The sequence below is a fragment of the Gavia stellata genome, chromosome 3, assembly GCF_030936135.1.
Source record: "Gavia stellata isolate bGavSte3 chromosome 3, bGavSte3.hap2, whole genome shotgun sequence".
Classification (NCBI taxonomy): Eukaryota; Metazoa; Chordata; class Aves; order Gaviiformes; family Gaviidae; genus Gavia; species Gavia stellata.
In genome coordinates this window covers 25,078,772-25,104,135 of record NC_082596.1, presented here as the reverse complement: position 1 = coordinate 25,104,135, position 25,364 = coordinate 25,078,772, and the positions used below count along the sequence as shown (strand labels likewise).

Here is a 25,364-nt window from a genome sequence, read left to right as displayed (position 1 = left end):
AGAATATTCAGTTTCATTAATGGTTATTTAGTTTTTCTTAAGGCTTCCTTTATCTTCAGAACATATTTGAGACAGCCATGGGATAAATTAAGTAGGACTAAATAATACTATGACTCATCAACATACAGGAGTTCAACATATCCTTGAATATGTCCAACAAAAAGGTGCTGCTGATCCTTGTTCCAGTGGGGTTCCTCCTGTTAATTGGCATGTAAGGTGCTTTCCTCTTTCAGCTCTGACTTTTCATGGAGTCATCTTCATTATTCAAAGTGCCATAGCGTGAACTGTGAGAATCTGGTTGTATTTTGCCTGTCAATTTTTGTCCTAAGGAAATGGGGTGAGAGAAGGGAAAAACAACAACTCTGTGAAGAATTTTAATAAAACAAATCCCCCACCAATCCATCATTTAAACATTCTTTGCTCCAGTAATCATTGTTTTCATTTGACTGGTTGTAACAATAGCTTGGAAAAACTCTGAAAAATTCTTTGAAAAATCTTCTGGGAACAGGAATAGAAAATAAGGGAACAGTATATTAAATATGACTAGACCACTTTTGTGACTCAACTCTCCTAGGTCATCCTGTTATCTGATATGTCATTTTTAAACAGAGACAGAAAAAAAGCCCTACTTACCAGGAATATGTCCACAGTCAATAAAAGGAATTTGTAAATGCTCCTTTTTTTTATTTCTTGCAATTACAAATACACCAAGGAAAGATAGGAGACACCTGCAAAATAACAGTGGCATAGTATCATTAGAAACAGTTCACTGCATCTGAGATGATAACTTCTTTCCAAGTTTCTTTTTTCAAGGAGTTCCAAACCCAAGCTGCTCAGTTTATAAAGAAACTTTTCTTCCTGGCAGCTCTATATATTCATCTTGGGCTCCCTTTCCATCTTGGGCTCCCTTTCAGTCTAGTTTTTGCCTCCTGAAGCTTTATTATCAGTTCCAAAGGCTCCGCAGGCAAAATTACGCTTTCAGCAGTATATACCTAATCAAATGCCTGTGAATGTGAGACCACAACATTTGAATCCCTGAGCAAATCTTCACAAGGCATCTAAGCTAGCATTCTAGCATTTGCAATTTCATTAACAACTCAGTCTAGCTGCAGACAATCATCATCTCTGTTGTTTTTCTCATTTGACTGTGTGTCTCAGGGGCAAGCTGTAAGCCAGGAGCAATGAGAAACTGCTATGCTTGAATAAATCTTCTATCCGCTCTGTGTTGGACACACAACCACTAATTCCCGCCTGCCAAATACACGGGTTGAACTTGCTCATCTCCATTTTCTGTCACTTTTCCTGCAGTCAAACAAGATAGCGGTTGTGTATACCTACTCCAGTCCGACTGCAGTGCACGAAGATGTCTGTAGCTATCAGCCCCATTTATCTGACAGCACTGTGCCAAGACACCTCCAGCAGTTCTGGGAGATGCTTTTAACCATCTCACCCCCATTATCAAGTAACTGTCACCTGTCCCCCAGAGTTGTTATGGTGCTGGTAGCCAGCAGAAGTTTTCTGCTCTCACAACATCTAGGCCCTTCTTCAAATATTTACTGTTAACAGCTTCTTAACATGCTCTGAACTTTTCCGCAGGCATGCTGTGTCTTTCTCAGCCCAGGAAGATGAGGGAGTGATATTATAGTACTGCTTTTTAGGCAAGCAACTCATGTAATTGCCCACACCTAATGGCAGCAAAGACCAGCTGGACATGCAAGTGGAAGGTAACATGGGAGATTTCTCGCAGCTGTAAAAGCACCCCCTATAACATGGTCTTTGGTGGAGAGCAGTGATTTCTCCTTCCTGCTGGAGGAACACATGCTGCTGGTTTTTCATTCCGTCATGGGATTAGTAGCTCATAAGTGTCTCACATTTTTACATATTTGGATGCAAAACCAGTCCTCCGAACTCCCAAAGCTCAGACATCAATCTTTCCTTTAATGTCTTTTTTATCCTACTATAATGGCTATTCCATAATACTTTAATAACAAGATGGGTTTCTTCTTACTGAGAAAAGAAGGGATTCTGCAAGGCAATGCTGTTTCAGTACAAATGTTAGTGCAGATTTTAAGTCAATACACTTACCCGAACAGAAACATGAACACGCTCAGCAAAGCTGCGCTTTGGAATTCCCGATAAAATATGACCCCTAGAATGTGATAGAAACAAGAATTGCAGATCTTGACCGGCTTCCAAGTGATATGAATTACATCTGGGAGGGTCAGGAGCATTGTTATGCTCAAACAGAACAAAAAAAACCCAAATAAGGTATTAATACACATTGTGATGGGTTCACTTTATGTGCCCATATTCCATTATCTAGGCTTTTTCAAGATACTGCATGGGACTGGAGAAGATTTAGTCTATCAGGTTGGAGCATGTGCTGTATTAGTGACTGCACAGATGCAGGTATTTTTTGCATTGTCAGCAACAGTTTTTATGTAGGTCAGACTCAAGGTCTTATTCACAAGCAGAGTCATACCAATATAGCTAACAGGTTCTTCATGGATTTAGTTAAGCCACTCCAACAGACCATGTGGACATCTTAACTCCAATTGGGAACAGGTTTTCGAAAACTAGCTGTGTCCCTGATGTTTACACCAAGTTATGGGCTCCAGCAGTGAAGTTTGCCAAGTCTTTCTGGCTGAAGGGATCACCAGCTCTTTCTGGTCACCCCTCTTCCAGGAATTAGCACCTCTGCAGTGGAGGTGACAGAAACAGATGTGCATCTGGATCTCAGCTGCCCCAATTCACAGCCAAGTATATTAGCTTTAAACCACCGATGAGCATATTTTTGCTTAGAAATGCCAGAGTGTGAACCAGCACAGCTGAAGTGTATCTTCAAAGACTGTAACTTGGGATGGGGGAATCATGAGATGAGGTACCTTCTAAAGGCACCCCAGCAAGATTCAGGAGAGGTTCTTCTTCTAAGCCCTACACTGATTTAACTAACCTGGTGCAAATGCATGTGTATCCAGTCTCAAAGCTATTAAGCCATTCCTGAATAGGTACTTGATCTTTTAAGGAGGCATGAGGCCAAATTCCCCATATGGTCACAAGAACGCAACCCCCTTTTGGCACAAGTCTCCTCTCAGTCACAAAATGTAGGTCTCTTCTAACACAGGTGCTGAGGCAATCTGTGCATGAAGCTAACTCCCCTTCTCATTAATGGCAGCTCTGCATGAGAAACTCCTGCACAGCAATGACAGGAAAGCCCCCAGTGTATGTTAAAATGAGTCATAAATGTTCTAACAACATGATCATTTTGGCTCATTGCTGATACAGCATCTTAGTCGTCCTCCCTGCTCATGTTCTTACGCTGCTCACCATTTCCAAGATTTGCAGTCCCTCTAACGACGCTGAGTTCAAAGTTCTCACCCAGAATAAAATGTTAAACACTTTAAAGGTCTTTGGAGTCATTTTATTTCCTTCACTTAACCTAGAATTACACCTTCTGAAACGGAATATACACTAACTACTATGAAACACAGCTGGTTGTCATTTGAGTAGTTTGCCAGGCTGTTAAAATTACTCTACCAGTTCGGATATGGAGAGGCTGGTGTGCACATGGTAAATGCATTTACTGGATGTCAAGATGAGGCTAGGATAAATGCAGGTACTTCTAGTAAGCCAGCAAGGCACAGTAAACTGTACATATAAATTCTGGAAATGCTAGAATTTGATTATTTTTATTTTCCTTCAAAAGTTGTGAACTTACTCATTTTTCAGAACTTAAACACCTGTAACTTAGGAAAGACTTCTTTTTGTGAAGACAAACATAACTGGTTTGTGTTCCTGTTCACAGGCAGTAATTCTTGAAAACCTGATGTTTGGAAAATCATTCTGTAGAGGCAGAAACAAACCTGAAATGATGGCACTGGTGGTGAAGAACACAAAGTTAATGGGCACAACTGCTGTTGTTTCGTACAGATGCATTGCTTGATTCAAGAACCTGGAAGACAAGTGTTATTGGACCTCATGCCTCCAGGAGGTTCATTGACATTTAAGTCAGGTTAAGCCACTTTATGTCAGTTTAACAATGTGTGACCATTTCTTGCCACAGTAGCAAGTAGCCCTGGACAGAATTTACAGGAATTTACCTTCTGGTTTTGACTCTGCAGAGTACAAACCAATAGGTGAAAGAAAGAAGGTTGGCGTGGGCTCTTCTGGCCATAGGTTGTCATTGGAGAGTCCTTTGAAGCAGTGTTGGAAAAATTTTGTCTGCCACAGATAAGGGAGGAATGCTGGGGTATTACTGCTTATGGTCTGCATCAGTTCTTGGAAGCAGTGCTGCCTGCGAGCAGCCAGGGACAAGTCGCTCTAATTTAAACAGGTTGTGTAAGCGTATGTTTCCAGCACAGACATGAACATGCAAGTCCTTGTAGGAACTGTTCCACTTTGCTGAAGTTCACATTGCTGCTACTTCTCAATACAACTTGGCTAAAACACGTATTTGTATGTTTATCCATGCAATCACACCCCAGACACACTCTGTCCTGCCGGGAAGGTCCAGGAAGGTGGCTCCAAGCCTGTGTTCCTTGGGTTGGAAACTCTCTGCTGTGCTCCTCAGAAAGGCAACACAAACCCTCACCGGAATTATGAGCAAGACTGTGCAGGACCATAGGAGCGTACACTGCACACAAACCTGCAGGATGTAGACATTGGCCGTGGAGCAGCCTGCACAGTCTGCATCATCAGATGAAAAAGGCAAAGCAATTAACCCATTTGTACAGAGACCAGAGCTATCAACATTTACCCACAGGGTGATGAATCATGAGCGTGAACTCTCGGATGCACCGACAGATACTTTGTTATGTGAACGGTTCATTTCAGACCGAAAGAGAAAAATCAGGACGCTGCAGAGTGTATTCAAAACCTATAAAAAGAACCATACTTAAATGTTTCACTGGTACAATATATGTGCACAGTAAAAATCCAAGCTTGGATCTGGTTTAGCCATTAAAGTAATTGCATGGTTATTTTAGCAACTGTTGAACAGTCTCCATGGTGCTTTAAAAATAAAGAAATCCTACATATCCACAGGATAGTCAGGATTTTGAAGTCATTGAAAACACCTCATTATTTTCTCCCATTTGCAACAAACTTGGTCACAGGGACTAAAACAGTGATACCAAGGCCCAGCACTGAATCCAGGAGGATGTTGCAGCACAGGCTGTTCTGAGCTAACACGTGACAGTCAAATAAAATAAGAGCGGAAACAAATAAAATGAAAAATTTAGACTGACAGCACTCTCTCCATTAGAAAATGTGTCCAACAGAGAAGACAGAAAGAAACACTGAGCCCAGGGAATGAAATGGGCACATTTCACTTCAGTTTTAATTTTGACCCAGCAAATGAAAGAAAGAAAAAACTGGCAAGAAGGAGAGGTTAATTCAGCAGCTTCCTATTTACCAAGCTTTTATTTCCTATTTTAAATGCCCTGAGCTGTTCTCCCAGCCAAGACAAGCTGGATGTAAATCACTCTATAATCCATTACAGGGGAGTTCCTGAGTCAGCCATGGAGAGTCACTGCATAATAATGCATGGACTTTCTGATTCCACATGGGAATGGTATGTTCTGCCACGAGAAAGCTGCGTTGGCTCTTCTACCGGAAAATAATCGTGCAAGTAAACACTCAGACTCACCCTGGAGCAGTCTAGATGAGATTACTGAATGATGCTATCAGCACCTGAAGCAGAGGGACCAGCATAAAGGGAATGGACTCTCTGTTCAGCTGCAAGCCATATTTTACCATGCTGCCACCCCCAGCAATCTGCGAAGGCAGCATAAACCAATCACTTAACAGGCCAGAGGCCAGCAGGGAAAACTCTGATGCCCCCTGCACACTACAAGTTAACTATTTCCTAAAAAGGTACAAACATACAGGGTTGCAAAGTACAACATGCAGATTTAACAGAGGCAGGGAGAAAGTTGGGGTAAACTCTCTTCTTCGGGCTGACAAGTGACCTAAACTAGGGAAAAGAGATGCATAATGAGGGTAAATGTGGCCATTTGATTATTCAGCAATGAAGCTTGCTAAAAGTAACCCAAAAAAATTACACAAACATAAATTTCATTTCATGAGTTCAAAACCTCTGCCAGAACTAGAACTAGATTTGGGAAGACCTTGTATAAGGTGATAATGAGGTAGCCTCTGTGTAATTAGTCAATTATAAACTGAGAAATAAAGCCTAAATAAACAATACAATCAGCTGTAGGCAATTCATGCATCTGTCAAGGCTCTGCCAGGAATTTGTTGCCTTTAAGTGCAACTTGGATATGGAGTCGATATCAGTACTGAACAAAACTGACAAAAAAATGAGTACAAAGGTTAGGAGATAAGTAGAAACTCACTTACTTGACTTGGAAAGCACAAGAAGTTGCCATTAAAACAATCATGATATAGAAGACAGGATAAGTTAGCTGCATTTTCCCCTTTGCAGAGAGTATTATCATGCTGGCCACAGCCTTTACAGCAATGACAGTCAGCGATGCTGAAAGGCAAAGGGAGAAATTAGCAGGGCAGGATTCACGGCAGGGACCTCAGAGCATCAGTGAGTGAGGACAAGGTGCCAGGTCAGAGCCACAGAGCTGATCACCTGAAGATACAGTGAGGTAGGATTTGGGCACCTAAAGCCAAGCGTGTGATTTTATAAGCACTCGCTAAGCTACTGCCTGAACTCAGAGTGGCCTTAACTCCATGTGTGCTTTGTGTTTTGCTTGGAAGTTCTTGTAGCACTGAGGTCTGCAACCCTTCATCTACCCAAAGTTTCCCCATTTTCAACAGGGTAGCTGAGGTTAGAGTCAAATAAAGACTTGCAAGGCAGGACTCTGTGTGCATGTGTGAGAGAGGCTGAGCTCAGGCAGAGGAAAAAACTGGATCCATTTCCCACTGTTGGGCAAATGTCCTAAACACTGGACTACTAGTCAGAGGTGGTATAACAGCCTCCACATCTTCCAGACATACTTTATTTAGCTCCAGCTGCTAATTTGGAGCCCATGTTGCATTATTCAGGAGAGGTCTGAGAGGTTTCGTTACCTGTTCAAAGCAGCTGGGACACCTCCTAATAGCAGCCTGGATGTGACACAAGCAGCCTAAAATAACTCCTCACCCTCAGGATTTCTCTGCTGAGACGGGAGCTGGCCAAAGCTGACTTTCGGGATCGCATCACGAGGCACCTAACTCTCTCCACTGGTTATATACAGAGAGCAGACAACCAACACAGGGGTCTGTGTTTCGTTTCAGGGGCCAGAGTCTTAAGAACATTACTGGATTTAGCCCACTGAATAGACTACTTCAGTAGTGTGTTTTCAATCCATTTAGTCACTGTTGATGCATCACCACAAACAAATCTCTGACAGCAGGCAATGGCTTTAATACATGTCACCAGTTCAGAGGAGTCTTGCAATATACATCTTTAAAAAAAGTGCAGCTCAGAGTTACTTTAGATTTCCTTTTGGAGTGCACTCTTGGTTTGTGGCAGCTAACCCAAGTAGGCTGTGATTACTGCAAATATAATGTAACAATTTCAAAAGAAACTAAAAAGGATAACAGGAGTCAGGGTGCAGAGATGACCTTTGAAGAAAGATAATTAATTGTCAGAAGCACCATCCCCCAGTTGGGATCCAGTTCCACCCTTTTCCAGAGCTGGGGAGTGTTGGATTTTGGTGGTCTGATTCATCCTCCTGTAACAGCAAAATTCAGATTGGCAAGGAGAGCTGCACCGTGCAAAAAGTTCAGGCCAAGGGTTGGGAGAAAAGGTAGTGGAAGAAGAACCAGTTCAGTTCTGTGGTTTTGATTGCAAGCATTTTTGTTATAGCAAGTCCAAAAGTTATGGGGAGTTTAAGAGTTGCATACATCTTGTGATGATTCCGGTCACTGTCATGAAATTCACTGTTTTCATGACAACCTTTCCACCTAGTACTTCACTTCTTGCTCTGTAATGGAAATAGGTGGAGCATTTTAACAAACACAGCAGTAAAGGTGAGCAGAGGACGTCAAATCCTGCCCTGCAGTGGTGCTAATGCTACAATAAAATGCGAAAAAATACACTCAAGACCCAACAAGCAACCTACATAAAAATTGAGATTTGCACTCTAACATGGGGGAGTTATTATTTTTAAAGAACACTTACAGTTAAAAATTAGTAGTTTGAATTGTCCAACTAAAGGTAAAGATTGCTGAAAAATTGTTCCTAATGAAAGGGCAGTTTCCATCCTTTATAATTTTAACGAACCAGAAAAGAAAGCATCAGGGTTTGTTGTTTGGGGTTTTTTTGGTTGGTTGGTTGGTGTGGGTTTTTTTGAAAAGTAGAATGATCTTTTTAGTTAAAGTAACCCTGGAATAAGTTTCAAAACCTAGGAAATGGTTTTCCTATCTCTGATAGAATGACACCCCTAGCTTACAAGGCTAGTGTGACAAATGATGTCACTCTCCAGCTGTTAGGGCACGAAACTCAGAAATCCCACTTTAATCTCAAATATTTCCCCCAAAACTTATGATAACTCCCAGTATATACATGAGGCAAGATAATTCTCACCGAATGAACTTGCAGAGTTGTACTAAGCAAAACATTTGCAGATTTTCTGATCACCTCTGCGTTTTCTTCACAATGAAAGTAGCTCTCCTATCCAATGAAGCACAAAGGCTGCCTTCTTTTTAAAGAAACCTTTCCACATTTCATTTACATCTGTACAAACCTTCCACCAGGAATGTGTCTGTGCAGATATGAGAAAAGGCAGAAATCCCCTTCCACAAGCTGCCACTGAGAATCTTCTGCACGGACACCCCAAGTCTCATCCACCCCTTCTGCAGCCAAGGCCTTCCGAGGGCAGTGCATGTGTCAGACAGCTGGGAGCAAAGCTGCTGGGCCCTCTCTCAGCCCCCCACCACTTTGCTCAGCAGAAAGGCCTGAGAGCAAGCAGGAGGCTCTAAGTGTAGCTTTGCGGGGACTGCCAGGCACCAGGATGGAACAGGATGGAACAGGAGCCAGCCACAGTTCTGGGTTTCCTGCTTGAGGGAAATATCAGTATTTCAAAAGTTCCCATGAACCAAGATTTGTTTGTTTGTGTCTTTTTTAATAGAGCAGAACTAATGACACATTTCTCCTGAAGCTGCGTATGCTCACCAAAACCTCAGCAGCCACCAGCTGAAATTGTTATTTTTGGTTGATTGCAGCCTGACCACCAAACCGCAGTTAGTGCCTGCTGGGGCATGGGTCTGCAGCCCTGCTCCTGTTCAGCAGCTCCACGTGTCACTTTGGCACCGGTGGCATCAGGGCTGGCAGACTCTGTGGCAAAATAAGCGTGCAGGGCTATGCAGCCCAATGGCCCAGGTCTCCCAGAGCCATGTGTTGACCTTGCTTGGGGCAGCCATCATGGTGGGTCTGCCCAGAACTGCAGCAGTCAAGTTTAGAAGCCCATCTGGGGATCTTCAGGCTTTCAGCTATGTGACAAGGAGGCTGGACCCACTCATTGCTCAGGAGCACGCAGTGCTTCACGCTCCTCATGGCAGGGTTGGAAGCTGCAGAGCAGCTCAGGTGAGCTCTGCCAAAGCTCCCAGGTTCTGTGCTAGGAGCTGAGGGATGGCTGGACTCACACTTTCACTCCTCCAAACCAAGAGCAGTCAAACAGTTAGACCTAAGGCTTTTGGGGCTCTTCCATCTCTGCCTCGTGCAGGGAGCATGGAAATCCTTCAAGGCTTCTGCAGAGCTACAGATCCTAATGTTCCTAGCACTGGGAAACTTAAATGGGAAGACTGTCCCAAAAAAGTTGATCTGAAAGTCTGAGCTTTTCAACTAGGTAAGAAACCAGCCAGGGATCTGAAGGAAGGCAGTTAATAAATCTGTGAGGCTTTTGCATATTCAATCAAATCCTAATTGTGTAACTGGCAAACTTCTGTGAAATTCTTTTTTATCAAAACACTCATGACCAGCTCCGTTAGAAATGTACTTTATAAGTCTTTGCAGACTGATACATGCACCTGCTGAACTCAGTGAAAATATAGCCATTGACTTCAGTGGCACAGTTCAAGCACCTTTCACTTCAACCAAATAAATGTGGTGTCCCATCAGGGTTTCATGGAGAACTGACAAGATAAGGATGGGAGAAGACAAAGGGTGGTGACAAATTCTTAATATATGCCTGCAAGCAGTAAAGCTTTAGAGATAGCCTCCTGACATTTTTCAAAACTGGTTCAAGTTTAACTTTATTGAAAGCTGACTGATAAAATTATCTCCCTTGTTTCCCTGGGTATTGATTGTGGCAATGTTAATCAGAATGCAAACTTCAGTGGCCCCCTGAGTTCTTGCTATGCTTCTGGAAAGGTGGTAAAGTATGAAATGGTGCATATGCAAAGAGGCATAGATAATTCAAAGAAAGGTTCCGATGCAGTCACAGCATACCACTGCATTTGCTTGCAGAGTGCTTACAAGGTCTTAAGCTGCTCTGGTTTAAAGAACTGATTTTCACAGCTAGCCTGCTCTCAAAAACAAAGTTGCACACTCCCCATTCCCAGGATCTAAAGCTAAAGTGTTATTTAAAAAAAGCTTCAGAATACCTTTGCACACAGCATATTTATTTCAGGAAATCTGTAAAAAGAAATAGTCCCAGCAATAAGCATAGAAACTATGTTTCATAAGCAGCTTTTCTCTTCAAAAAGACACCACAGTAAGAATAATGGGAAATGTTTCAATGATTCTTCTTCAGCACAGTGCTTTGAAATGTCCCTAATCTAAACCACCTTGGGAGACTGAGTGACAAGGAATTATCATAGTAACAGACAGGAACATTAAAGTGAGTAACATGTTCTTACCCAGTAGTGCTACCATCATTAACAAAACCACGATGTGCTTCACAGCCTTTCTTTTGTAAAAATAGAGGAGAATGCAGAATGTTATTATTTCTAAGATCTGAAAATAAAAGGGAAGAAAGTTAGAGCTGTGAAACTATGTAATAAATGCTTCATTCAAAGTCTTTGAGATGTCATATTCATTTTCTCTGTTCTAACAGTTCAAAGGTGAATTACTTTATTAAGCATCTCCTGCTAAAAACTAACCTTATTGCCACTTCACTGAGCTATCAAACAATTGTTGTCATTTATCTTTCCTATTACAGCAGAAGTTAAACTTTGAGCATTTCTTATTTCTTTAGTTTTTCTTTTTGCACTTCTAGCTATATTTTATCACTTGTAGCATTGAGAAGACTTTTTTAATGTGACAGCAAAGATACCCATGTTTATTGGTAATAATACTTACAGAAACTCTGTTTATAATTCCTATGGAGTAAAGCACTTACCTGGAGGAACAGCAGTCTCTCCTTCTAGCTATGGTATTCCTAGTGTCACTCTTTGTGACATGCAAGCTTATTTTTACTACCCTCTTTGCTCTTCTCCCCAGTCCTACTAAAAATTATCCTCCCAAACACTGTCTTTTTGTTCAAACTTTCTGCCATATATTGAAAGGAGGAAAATATTTCTCTCATGTGGTGGTTCTCAAATCACAGGTACCTGTCAGGAGCTTACCTTGAAAAGCTCAGTGACACACTAGCAGACCACACTGCACGACAACTGCAGCTGCTGAAGCAGCTTTATCTACACTGTGCATGGTCCAAACTTGCTCCTTCAATAACATCTGACAGTTATATGACAGGCAGTTAAATTTACTGACTTGCTGTTAATGTGTCTCTCTGCAGATTCCCTTAGTAACAACTCTTGCCTTTTGCCATCTCAGAAGAGTGGGTATTCTCCCTCCTACCCATGTTGCCCAAATACCCCTCTATGCCTGAAGAAAACAGCAAGTGCAAGAGCCAAAAACCTTCTGTGAAGCCCAGAAGACTCATGAAAACAGGGATGATGGACCTCTGCATTGAGAGGTGCTCAGAAGCCTGGTAGCCTTATAGACTGCATAGAGAAAGAGAAGTTCATTTGTGCCTGCTGGAAGGTAATCAACTGGGGGAAATAAGACAGAAAATGAGATTGTCATCATTAATGAATCTGGTTATTGTCATTTTTTACCAAAAAAACAAGTAATAGAAAAACCTCATGCCTTTCTCCTTGGTTTTGTCACCAACATACTAATTTATGTTTCATAATGCCACTCCACTCTTAAACCAACAGTCACCGTAAGGCAGCACTAGACTTGAGAAGACCTGGGTGTTGCGCTGATGAAATTTCCAAAGAAGTGACTGAACAGCTACTAGTGGCAGTTATATAATGTAACATAGCTGATTTCTCATTTTGGAGAGTGACTGCAGCAGGAAAGCAGTCATCAGCTACATTCAGTTACTAAAATTCTCTACCACACTCACACCTCCCCCAGTTTAGTAGTGTTCAAAAATATGAACAGAACATAATTATGCTTTAGTTAATTTTTTATTTACCTTCACACTGATCCCTTGCTCCCAAAGAAAACCAAGAGACAATTGCATCTCAGATCATTAAAACCACAAATTTGGATTTTATACCACCTTTCTTTAAAAAATGTCAAATATTTATTACAAGATTAAAAAAAAAAGCAGAGTGGCTTTTTTTATTGTAAAATGCGTTGAATGTAATAAAGCGTTTTGCTGTTGGTTAAAAAAAAAACAGTCCTGGACTAATCCTTGTTTAATAATCTTTGCAATCTCTTGTGGAGTGCTGGTCTCATTTCCCTCCAGAGCGACATCCCTCCCCACCAGGCTTGCACGCAGAGGTGGAAGCTGGGCCACGGTAAGTAACTTGGCCAGCATCCCCAGCTTTATTCAACAGTGTAATGCTGGGTACGTCTAAATCAGGAACCAAGGCAGAAGTCATGTTAAGACCTGCAGACATATGAGTTCATCTTGGCCTCCCTGTGGAAAACTATGACCGGGTTTTGAGGGTAGCAGCGTCGCTCTTCATGCCACTGGCAAACACATCTTAGGGCCAGAGGGGAATATCGCATTATCAGGCTGCAGCTGCAACAGCCTCCAAATAGCTTCAGTTGCTATTTTGACAGTGAACAATTGCTAACAGAATGAAAGAATAAATTGCTAAATAAATATTCCCCACATGGAAAGGTACCCAGACTAAGAAAGAAGTTCCAGAGGTGTCCCAGGTATCCTCTTCCATGACATGCCAGTTCAGGACTGGCACACAGGATGGTGGAACTGGGATGGGGCTATGGCACCAGGTTACACAGCATTGTGAGACCTGCTTCCCCCCCAGTGCAAACCTGAGCACCCATCACCTCTCCCAGATCCTTGGACTGATTGCCACAGAGTGTGCAGAAACCCATGAGACAGCCTTACTATAGGCAGCCAGCTACACCTCAGGTATTGATTCATTTTATATCCCCTCGACAACTTTAATCACAATGCCAATTGAAGGAAGCACCATCATCTGCCCCGTGACTTAGGTTTCAAACTACGCAAGAACAATCATTCAAAACCAAACTCAGACACTGGCTCAAACCACTCCATCACACCAGCTCTGGAGCTCTACTCCCTTTTCCACCTCACTCCGATCCCCAGAAAGGCAGGTAGTGCCGAGCACCACCGAACTCGACTGAGCCAAGTCACTGTTGCTGGCTCTGTCCATCAGCCCTCTGTCGGTCCTCATCCTGTCATCAGGTCTTCTCTTGCTAAAGCTGCTATAAAGCTCCACTGTGATCTGCTCCTGTTTAAAAGCAAACAAACACACCAAGAAGACTCACTTCTGAAAGGAAACAGCCAAGCAAAACCATCAAAAGGACATTAAAGAGTCCCTGGTGGCAGCTCTGGAAGGGGTGCACAGGTCTGTGTGCTTGGCTGCTTCTGCCTCCTGGGGAAGGCCCAAGAGCAGCAGCAGTGCAGGGCTAGAGATGGTAGTCCTGTGGCTGAACCTGAGGAGAAAGCTGGTGTTTGCTTTTCAGGGCTGTTATTTAAGTTTACTCAGCTCTGTCAAGTCTCGCACACTAAGCATGAAATTCAAACAATTAGTTCTCACCTTGTGCTGCTCAACAGCCAAACTATTCTTCAATGGTCTCTGCCGCTCAGTGACCCACCAACAGGTCACCTTCAATTACAAGACAAGGGAGAGGCCATCACCTTGACTCACACTGCAAGCAGAGTGCATGGCTCCTAACAGGACCTCACGCAGACAGGGACCCTCCTGGGGTGCCCCAGCTGTTAGCTATGAATGTGTCCTGAGAATTACCCAAAATAGTGCTCGCTCTCATAGTTGATAGCTGTGATAATGTTAAGTACAAGGTCCAGGAATGGGAAGTGCATAGGCTACATCAGCTTCACATATTCTGTTTAGAGGAATTGAAGGAACTTGACCTGCTTACAATCATTTTTGCTGTTATAACTGATCTCTAATGAAGTCTCCTCAAGCCCACATCTCATCAACATTTTTGTACAATCATGATGTTTTCCATGTTTCTAAGCATTACCAGAAGGCACCAGAACAAAATATCACGTTGTCTGCCTCAACTGTTTTTCTGGGATACAGCAACGTAGGGACCAATGAACCAGGAGCGTCTTCTAGGCACTTTGAAGAAAAACCAGAAATGCTTTGAACCTGATTTTACAGACACTAAATATTAACAACCCAATACTCACTATGCTTCTGTTTAGGGAAACCTAAGAGCTTCATCTATAATTGATGTTTTCTGTAGTGACTCAAAGTGCACATAAGCAAAAGAGAAAAAAACCAAGCTAAGATAGTCACTCTTGCTCAGACATGATTATGCTACTGCAAAGTCTCAGAAGGTGACTCAAAGTTGTCTCATGTGGGAACTAGAGGCTATTTCTGCAGAACTCCTCTGATGCCAGTGGAGTGCCACATGGGGATGGTTTATCACCCACACAGAACATTTTGTACCACTGGGGCTTTGTATTTCTCAGCAGACCACACTTCAGGGCTAGTTTTAGAAAGACTGTTGGACTGCATTATACTGCTGTACTGTCTCCTTGCTATATATTTTTACTGGAAACTCTGCAACTTATGCTGCGTTTTTTTATATCTCAGCAGCCAACCTGTGCTAGGCATTTCACAAACAATTATGAAGAGCTAGTTCCCTGCCCAAAGAGAATGTTTACAGCAGGGTTTGCTTGAACTTCCAGCAGCATGCCAGGATAATCAGGCTTGTATCTCAGAGTCTCTTGTGGAGCCTTTCACGCCTCCCTCTTCTTTGGACAGAGGAAGCTCAAAACAGATGAATCCAGGGAGCAGAAGGAACAAATAAAGCTTGATACGTTGTTGAATCAACAAGATTTGCTGTGGACTTGCTCCATCCTTCCCTGCAATACATGCTGTATGTGTAGCATTGGATGCTGGCTGAGGCAGGGAAGAGAGAGAAGAGGGGAAAGAAAATCCTACCACCTCCTCACAAAGTCTCCTAAGAAAAATACAGCACAGTATTCCTAGGTGTTCAACTGTGTTCTTACTAACTTTCCCTGAAACAAAGTCAAAAAAGTCCTCAGATGGGGAAAAGCCCTTTTCCAGCAACCTGTTTGTTTTAAGAAAACGTGAACAGCATATGGCACAGAAATTTCTGGTGTCACTGGGCGTGGATGGGGAGTTTTCTCCCTCCACCACCTCTGCACAAATGGGTGAGTCAGCAATTTAAAATCAGTGCCTAAAATGCCAGGCTGTTTTAGTATCTATAGGTGGAATTACATGGTAAAGCGGAATATTCAGTAGGAAAGAGAGAGGGTCCTCCAGTGAGCACCACGCCCCTTGTCCTGAATCCCCTCCTAAAGAAGTCCCTCTCCCTCTAATGGTTACATGGATTTGCTGAAGCTCTTGCTGAGGCTGAAGCTACCCTTACTGAGTACCCCAAAACTCTTGGGCATTGCCTTCAAAACCTGTCTACTGCCTGATTGAAAGTGCATGTTGTGATTTATTCAGCATGATCATTAATTTCTTCCATTGAGCTATATCACCATCTTTCAGGAGTTTTTAAAATGCACAAAAAATTGAGCAAAACGGTCAACGTTTTTTGTGGTAGCATGTACGTTCTGCTTAATCAGTAGTCTCATGGATAGTTAGATGCATTTAAAGTCTGGAGGTTGGCTAAAAGATTAAGGTCCTTAAGCTGTCTACTCAACAGCTTTCTGAGCTTCCTACTGAGAAAAGCCTGGGCACTAATAATCTAACTCAAGTGAGTCACTTTACTGGGAAAAAAAGTAACTGCTTCTGAAGCTCCTATATTGCATCTTTTACATTCAGTTGGAGGAGCAAATTTTCAGCATTCCAGAGGAAAAGAGAGAGAGAAATTCCTCCTACTCACTCTGGTCTTGTTCCTGATGCTAACTAAATACATCAAAGATGATGTATGGTATTTGAAGTTTGTATACAGATACTTTAATCAAAATGGTATTTTTGTATTTGAATTCAAACTCAGGTTCAGATTAACCTGAGCGGCAGCGAGGCAGGCCGCCTCTCAACATCTCAACTCCATACAATATCCTTTCAGCCAGGATTAGCAACATGGGGATAAAACAGAGTGATATGAAAGAAAAAAGCCGGACCAAGAGCATACATAGCCTAATTTTTAAAAGCACAAGTCCATCACGTTCCAGAAAAGCACTGTAATTTAGATGTGAATGCAGACAGTGTGGCAAGAACACGTATACAGCAGTGCCAATATTTAGGTTTTCCCGCAAGCCCACTAAAAACCAAAATCTTTCCATTCTTGTTAATGCTGCACAACTGTGACTTTCCCCTGGCACATAGTTCGAAAGACATCTTTTGGTTCAACGTATTTGCAGCTTGAGGACTGGTGTGATGACCCAGAGACTTGCTCGCTCTCCTATGAAAATCACAGAATTTATCTTCAGAATCAGTTTTTCTGCCGCTAATTCATAACGCTGCAAAAAAGCCCAAGAACACCAGGTTTTCTGATTTAGGGAGTGGTATGAAGTAGATACTCACCGAATATACCAAAAATGGCCAGCTCACTAAATAATTTTGTACTTGTCTTGCTGTGAGCTCTTGGGGTACATTTGGAGCGAATATCACCAGCAAGTATGTCCCTGTTACTGTCAGTGTTCCTCCTTTAAAGAAAAGGACATATTGTTTTAGTAATACAGTATTTGTTAATCATCATGGTCATCCTTGCTCTCCAGCTGACTTGGAAATAGTTTCCAGAAGAAAATTTCAGTCCGTTTAATCAGACCTGGGCTTAGGTACTTGGGTTGCCTTGCATTTGTGGTCTTATCTAGTGTAATTTTTATTAAAGACTGAAAGGATTTTGAGAATATGAAAAAATCTGTCAGTAAAGCCTCATGAATTAGAGTTCCAACTCAGCAATGCATTTTCAAGTACCCTCAATTCTAATACCAAGTGCATGACAAAGGAAAATTGATCCTTTGTATTTCTCACAGGCACAAAGCAGGTCACAGAAACTTATCCTAAACTGAAAGGACAAGTTGCTTACTGAGGCAGACAGCTAGATCATTAGCCAGTGTAAATAAACACAGCTCTCCCCAAGTCAGTGTGGCCACAGAGATATGCACCAGCTATGGACCTGCCCCGGAAACGTTAAGCGCAACAGATATGTTCCAGTCCAACGCTTAGGTGAAGCTGTCATGAAGCCAACATTTTGGCCGCTCCCTGTTGTATTTGCAGACCTATGAGCTGTTTTATAAAAGGTTGATTTGCAAAAGACTGTTCAGCCATTAGGTTGCCAGGGCACCTTTTCAAGGTTGAACTTGCATTATTGTGCTTTTAATAAAAACCTGGAAGTTCTGCCTTGTGGACAGCCAGCTGACAAACACAGATGTTCGTCAAGGTATTGAGATAGAAGTGAGACGATCCTGAGATCATAAGGAGTATTGGATTAAGGAAGATATTAGCTAATCAAATTTTTTTCAAGCAATCTTTAAAATTCTTGGCAAACCTATAAATCGGTGTGGAATACAAGGCTCAGGAATACAAAACAAAGCACATCCGGAGGATTTTGCTGGCACTGCTATCGCACATAGTTCCTTTGGAAAAGCAGAACTGTTCTATATTTATGTGCTTGCAAAAACATCACCATATTTCCCATCATACAGCTCATTCCTATGGAATGTAGCAACATTGTTAAATCCTTCTTGCAAAGTCAAACTCACAGAAATAAAATAAATCAGTGCTGAACACTAGTTAAAGCAACACATAATGTATAAGACCATAAGGGAAACATGATCAATCAAGGGAGGGGGGATTTTGAATGTAGCAGCTGAGCTGGCAAACTTGGATCTCAAACCTGAATAAATATTATATAGTATTCCTGGAAAAATACTGAACAGATCTCTCCAAAACACTCATGAGAACAGCTGGGATGTCCTCTTTATAGTATGGAAAATCAAGCCTAGAAGCTAGGAACCCCACAGAAATATCAGGTGCTCTGTAGCAACATCAGGTGCACCATCCCAGCCAAGATAGCTTGGTGTAAAGCCCAAACCCTGAAATATGTTTGTCTCTCACTATTATTGGGTTCAAGCTGAGCAGTTTTGATACGCAAGAAAAATCTTGGACACAGACAAAAAGTTGACATGCTTTTACAGTGAAGACCATGTTAACCAAAAAAACACTTGACAACATGATTATTTGTTCTTTGAAGTGATAAAATTAATACCAAAAGGGAAGTTGTCACTTTAAATTGAGCTTGAATTTTTGTGCAATGTCTATGCAGTAAGAAAAAAAATCTTATATTTGAATGAATAACTCAATAACTTCATTGTTTTTATTAAAACTGTGTTGTACTCATAAATACAATACTAAATACAACCTCAGAGGCAAAAATAGACAATGAAAATAAATTTGAGCAATAAGGACACATAAGGAATGAGTTATCGTTATAAGAGCAGAGGATTTGGGAATACAGTCTTTTCCACATGCATTGAAGCTTCTCTCTCTTTCTGTCACTTCTTCCCAATTTTAAAAGTATCTGCCTCGAAACACTTGCTTGGGAAAGTGGGAGTGTGAAGGTGGGGGGCTGCGTGAGAGTTACAGCTCGCTAAGCATATGGCAACGCACATGTCCATATTAGCAAATGCTTACTTACCCAATATATCAGCAGCCCTCATGGTCTTCTTTAGGAATAAGACAGAAATAAATGCACTACCTAGAACAGAAATATAAAGACATTTTTTGTATTTGGTAGAATATCAAGTGCTATAGCAAAAAGCTGCCCTGGGGCAAGTATAAATATATGTCATGGCTGTTGTTGTTGCACTATACCATGATATAACCATCCAGGATTCCATTCCGGCAACCAATCAACCCTCAGTTTTTGTAAGATTTTAAGTGTATTCATCAGGCTCTTACGTGGTTGAAGAGATGCAATACCCTTCCCGTCTCCCACGCAGACACCACTTAAACTGCTCTGATTCAGTCATATGTGGAAGTGTCAGGAAAACTGGGCACCTGTCAGCCTTACCATTCCACTCCCCATTTTGCCACCAACTCACTGTATGGACTTGCTCAAGGCAAATTGCCTCATAGAATGATAAAATTCTGCTTCTTTAGACTTTAATGTATTAGTATAAGAAAAGTAGCAGCAGTACAACTGACAGGAAGAAAGCCACTGCAGAAGCATAATGTTTAGTATGAACTAAGAGAGTGGTCATGATGTCTGCAAACAAGCAGGTGGAAGAACCAACATATGTACCAACCAACAGGAGCACTGCCCATGGTCTAGAATGACTTGTAATGAGGAAAGAGAAAAATGGAAGTGAGCCCTGAAAATGACCTCCTGTTCCCTAGACAACTTTTTCCCTTCTCCAGCTCTTGCATCTCCCCTGTGCCAGCTCCTAGACCTACCTCTCCTGGAAGGGCAGCAGTGGGTGGGTGAGCAGCAGTAGTGATCAGGCCAGGATTTCTGGTAAGCAGCTCAGTGTGGACATGTGCTAGAGAGGGAAGATGGGGTTTGGATTTAAGATGGATGAGACTGTTGGCCACCTGGGTGAGATGGCTCTATTCCAGCACACAACATTGGAGCATCTACCTCTAAGGAGAAGCAAAAGAGGCTGAATAGCTCCTATGTAGGAAAGGCCTTTGGGAGAGGTGCATCACTAATGTTAGATTCATTCAGAAACCTCAAAGAACAACTCTGCCCAGAAGGGACAGTGAAGGGACACATTGAACCTAAATCAAGGGATGCTGTTACAAGAGCTCTGTTCCTGCCTACAGCATGAAATTCTTGGTTTGTTCTTGAAATAACAGTTCAACCTTTTTGCAACCATCTTTGCCTCATTATCTCTATTGTTCTGATGGAAAATTTAATTTTTGGTTAGCTAGTAGATGTACTCTACATAAATCTAGGGAGGTTCATACCAAGAGGTAAACAGAGAACTGGAATTCAGCATCACATCTGTGTTATCCAGTCAGTAGAAATTCAGATATAGCAGAAGTCATAAATTTAAGCTCTGTCAAGGGTGATGGAGATCTATGCAAACGAGTAAGTGTGATAAAAGAATCTTCAACTGAAAATGCCTCACTGAAAGTAAGCTGCCTGACACGGTTTTCTTTATTCAATGTTTCAGTGACAACTTTGCTGGAGAAAAGACACTGGTATCCAGGCAACACTGGTAATAGCAGAGCTACCTACGTTTAGAAAAGAGAGAGGACAAAAACCAGGAAAGAAGCAGCAGCAACCCAAGATAGTGCAGGAATTAATTACTGCTCTGTCTCCCTGCTGTCGTAGCTCTCCCAATGAATCCTTCAGCCCACCCACCTAGGCGGTCACTGTCACAGCAAAGACCTGTTGCTTAATGAACTGATGCCTCAGTGATTTTTTTTTGTGAGTACCCCCTTGTCTGGGCTCTCTGGATTCAGCAGAGACCTAGTAAATGCAATTTAGGGTTCTATCCCAGTGTTGGCATCCAATTTGGGGTGAGATGAGTTATGCCCAAAATTCCACTGCCTACTTCTCTGGAGATGACAAATGGCAGCTTGGGGCGATCACAATCTCTGAGGCTGGCAGTGGGCACAGGGAGGCACTGGAATGCATCTGGATAATGAAACTTGTCACTCAGCATGTCATCCGCTTTAATAATTAATTCAAATGCGGCAAGCTCTTTCTCCAGAGATAGCTGGTAATGCACAAGAGATCATGAGCTCAACAGAAAGTATGTATAATTAATGCTCTTTATGATGTGTAATATGTAGAGGAATCTAAAAATAGGAGAGGTTTTAAGAACATATATTAGGCCATCTGGGATTGGAGGAAAAACTGAAGTAGGAAGGGAGGTGCAACACCAAGGTGAGGAGAGTGAGACCCAGGAGAGACTCTGAACACAGAAGACAACTGTCCCTGTGGATAAGCCACCAACACTTCATGTGCATTTGAGTGAAGAAGAAAAGCAAATGCGGTAAATCTAAGCCAAGAAGCAGAGAACAGTTACACAGACCTGATGAGATGCTAGAGGACATACATGACTGTTCGGAAGCCTGGCAAACTCTGGCTATTACCTTCAGGGCTGAATTTTAAGCAAGTTACAGTAGCACAGCCAAGAAAACACCTTGTTATTAAACACTGGCTAGCATAATATTTTAATTTTATTTTTGTTTTGTTAATTCTCTGGGCTTTAAGCTCCATAAGTTTGACTTTTAAATAGTCTTTTATGTTCTTCAATTTGCAGGGTGACTTTGAACCGGGTTAAATCAAAGAAACCAAGGGCAGATCGTCTTGATGCAGACAGTGGCTCACTAGAAACGATGGGCCAGAGGAGGGGCATGAAGGGAGCCTGTGAGCCCCAGGAGTGCAGGCTGGCATTTGCTTGTTTTGCCTTCTGCTGGCTTTGCAGCTTTCCATGGCTGGCAAGACAAATGGCAGGCACCAAAGTGTACCCCAGGAGCCCAGTGAGAAATGCACAGCTCTCACACCTGCTCTGCCCCTCTTCCTTAACTCCTTTGGGCTCCGGCTCACAGTCTCAGGTGCCTTTAGCTGCTTAAGACATTAACTCCTCCAGAAAAGGCAGTTTAAGACAATATGCTAGATGGCCAACACATTCCCCCCACCATGTCCTCTCTGCGTGGTGGCCTCCAAGCTGACCCTGCTGTGAGCAGGAGGTTGCATTAGGGACTTCCTGAGGTCCCTTCCAACCTGAGTTATCCTAGGACCCTGTGAACCCTTGGCAGAAGAGTAAGTGGACATCAAGAGGCCACAGCTAAGCCTACCAGATATGAGTTAAAGCCCTTACTGCATCCCAAATTCAGCTCCTAAATGCAGCCCTGCTGAAACCCCTGTGCTCAGCTCCCCAGACTCTCCACTCTTTTCCCACCATCCGTCAGACCACAAGCGAGGTGCCTCCCATCTCCCTACCTCTCCTCCTCACTACCACTGATGTTACACCCTCGCACTTTCCTCCTAGCCCACTTCCCCTTCACAATGATTCCGCCCATCACAGCAGCATGAGTCTAACTTCTTATCACCCAGCCCCAATTTTCCCTTTCCCACACCAGGGTCCTCTTGTTCTCCCTCTGTCACAGAAGCTGTGTGCCTCCTCCTCCTACACCATTATAGTGATGTGGGAAATAACTCACTGAAAATTATGTTCAACTCTACAGATGAATAGACCGAGGAACTTGGACAATTGCTGTGCTGAAAAGTAGTAATGTGTCTTTGCAACTGTTCATTTGCTTGCCTGTTGTTTTTAAAAAAAGCTATAGACAGTTATAGAGCTTGAGATCTGTGTCAGAGTGAGGAATAGCCTCTTTTTGTTTTTAATTGGTCAGCAATAGAATACAACAAAACAGAAATGCAGACAAAAAATTGTGTCAAAGTGTAAGCTGGCAGCAGTTTGGCAACAAAACAAGCAATTCATCCTTGTTCTGAAGCCTCATTAGTTTTGAGCCACTGGTTTTAGCAATACAACACAAGCACAACTCTAAGCCCAGATTGTCAGCCTGTAAGTCATTGAAGCAGAGACTGCATCCCTGGTCATCTGAGAAGACTTGTATACTTTTGGGTCCATCAGAACATTTTTAGCTTTTTAACTAATTTTTATTTTAACTTTCAAAACTAGGCACAGATCGTACTCCCACTGAAAGTGGTGGCAGATAGTCTGCTAGATCAAGAGAAGAAAATCTGGGAGATGATCTGTTAAGCATTAAACATTACAGGATCAACACACCCTAACAAAATCCTTGATTTCATTTCATGCCTTGATTGCGTCATGCTTATATTAATATCCACAATTTGAGAAGTAAATAGGTCCTGTAAAATATCTGTATCTGTATAACAGAGCCCTTCTGAAGGCTCATGAAACTCTTCAATCTGGAAATATGGAGTTAGTATTTCAAATGAAAAATATTATGACTTGTCACTACATCAAAATTATGACAAATAAAAACTATTGGGTAGAAAATGGGAAAAAAAGAGTTTGTTCAGGAGCTTAATTGTTATGTTGAAACAGCTTCGTCTTCTCATATATTGGCATAGACCAGGCTGGTTTGTATTCATTATTGAATGAATATATATTCACTATAAATTGAGTAAGTATATATTCACATTATTGAATGAATATATACTCACTGCAGCATATGAATTTCAATTTAAAGTGAAAAAATGGTATAAAATGTCCATTTTCTGCATGATATGCAACTAAGTGCCTTAAGGGAAGGCTGTAACGGTGCTACACATAGTTTAGTCAGCTGCTCATTCTCTTAGGAGAGTGATCATTTACTGTTATCTCCATATGTAGGTTTTCTCCAGCACAAATAGAAATAAAGAGTAGTGTGGTATGTGGGTTTTGCCACTAGCAGACACCGAATGGTGAGAACCCAGCTCACAAAACAACTCCTCTGCCTCCTAGACATGAAAGTTGCAGTTAGGATTGTTTCCTGTTTGTTTCTTTAAGAAAGGGATAATACACAACAGGAGAAGTTAAAGAGAGAAAATATATACTAATCCGTAGCATGTATTTTCTGTATTTTGTCCAATCCAGCCTTAAAAAACTCAAATGAAAGAGTATCCATCACTTATTTTTCCTGCTCAAAACTATTTCACAAATAATTAAGTTGTTTTGCTGGTACTGAGGCTATTTATAAATCTCATCTTCTTACCTCTATTTTTATTGTCAGGTCTTACACCAAATAATTCCTTTCATAACTGTTCATATCTTCAAATATTGTTATATCCTTCCTTTTCCTCTTTTCAATTCTTAGATGAGCTTTATGTACTATTTTAAATAGGTAGTACTCTCCTCATAAATGCATATACTGCTTTTACTGCTTCTGTCTTTTCCAATAGTTTTCCAATAAAACCACAAAAATTAATATTTGCCTCAAATGTTTGTTCTGTTAAGCTTAACTGATTCAGTCGGGTAAAGGCATTTTAAACCACCCATTTTTCAGAATACTTCAGTACCCATTTCACTGGTAGTCTGGATGAAATACCAAAGGAGGAGTACTAGCCATGAGTCAAAGACTAATGTTTGCACCTTTCCCAGTTTGTGCAACAAGAAAAACATTTCACTCTGAGACCAAGAATTTACACTGTTTTATGCAGCTTAAGGGCCTGCCTCCATCTAACGAAGCAGTTTAAGCTCACCCAGTTGATTTTGCATGAAATCTGTTGAGCAGTGCTCAAGCTGTGAGGATGCAGTTGCTGCCGGCCACATTTTAAGATGTGACCTTAAAGTATGCATTATACAGACAGACCCTCAGTCTGCCTTCCAACCTGAAGAGATTCAGGACCATCCCAGTACAGAAGCACTTGGAGATGCTTTAATCCAAGCTATTGCAGTCTGCCACACAGTCAGGAATGTCTGAAGAGATGATCAGGCATGTTGTACATTTGATCACTGCAGCTCAAATGAGCAGGACGTTAAGGGGGCAGAGAATGGGGAACAGGTCTTCCTGGGCAAGTACCAGTATTTCCATAGGGGATCCAGAGGCTGCACACTAAGAGGGGGACAAGAAAAAAGCCTTAACTGATGAGGTTGCCGGTCGTGAAAGAAATGTGTTTTAGCTGAAGGATAGTGTGAAAAAATTATTTAAAAAAGTGCCCAAGCATTTTTATTAAGCACATTCAGAAGGAAAGGAGCTGGTTTGGAGAAAGGAGCTGTGCTCACAGCTTTGGAGCAGACTGAAATATCTCCCTCCCATGCAAAGGGCTACTGGGGGGGACAGAAGGAGAAGAAGCACAGACGGCCCCTAATGCCCATGCGCAAAGCATGAGGACAGGCAAGTCCATGTGCACTCACAGAATCACAGAATCAGTACGGTTGGAAAAGACCTGTAAGATCATAAAATCCAACCATCAACTAACACCACCATGCCCATTAAACCATGTGCCACAATGCCACGTCCACACGTTCCTTGAACACCTCCAGTGATGGTGACTCCACCACCTCCCTGGGCAGCCTGTTCCAATGCTTCACCACTCTCTCAGTAAAGAAATTTTTCCTAATATCCAGCCTAAACCTCCC

At 42.0% G+C, this 25,364-nt stretch overlaps 1 protein-coding gene across 1 annotated transcript in view; it reads right to left on the bottom strand.

Annotated features, from left to right (window-relative positions):
• Positions 1-229: 229 nt before the first annotated feature.
• Positions 230-25,364, bottom strand: part of NIPAL2 (NIPA like domain containing 2) — a 50,974-nt gene continuing 25,839 nt past the window's right edge. Inside the window, exons 4-11 of the mRNA XM_009808501.2 lie at positions 18,995-19,054; positions 16,879-17,000; positions 10,816-10,912; positions 6,361-6,496; positions 3,864-3,952; positions 2,086-2,149; positions 634-728; positions 230-324 (exon numbers count right to left, since the gene is read on the bottom strand). Of these exons, the coding sequence (XP_009806803.2) occupies positions 230-324; positions 634-728; positions 2,086-2,149; positions 3,864-3,952; positions 6,361-6,496; positions 10,816-10,912; positions 16,879-17,000; positions 18,995-19,054 (758 nt within the window). The remainder of the gene's footprint in view (positions 325-633; positions 729-2,085; positions 2,150-3,863; positions 3,953-6,360; positions 6,497-10,815; positions 10,913-16,878; positions 17,001-18,994; positions 19,055-25,364) is intronic.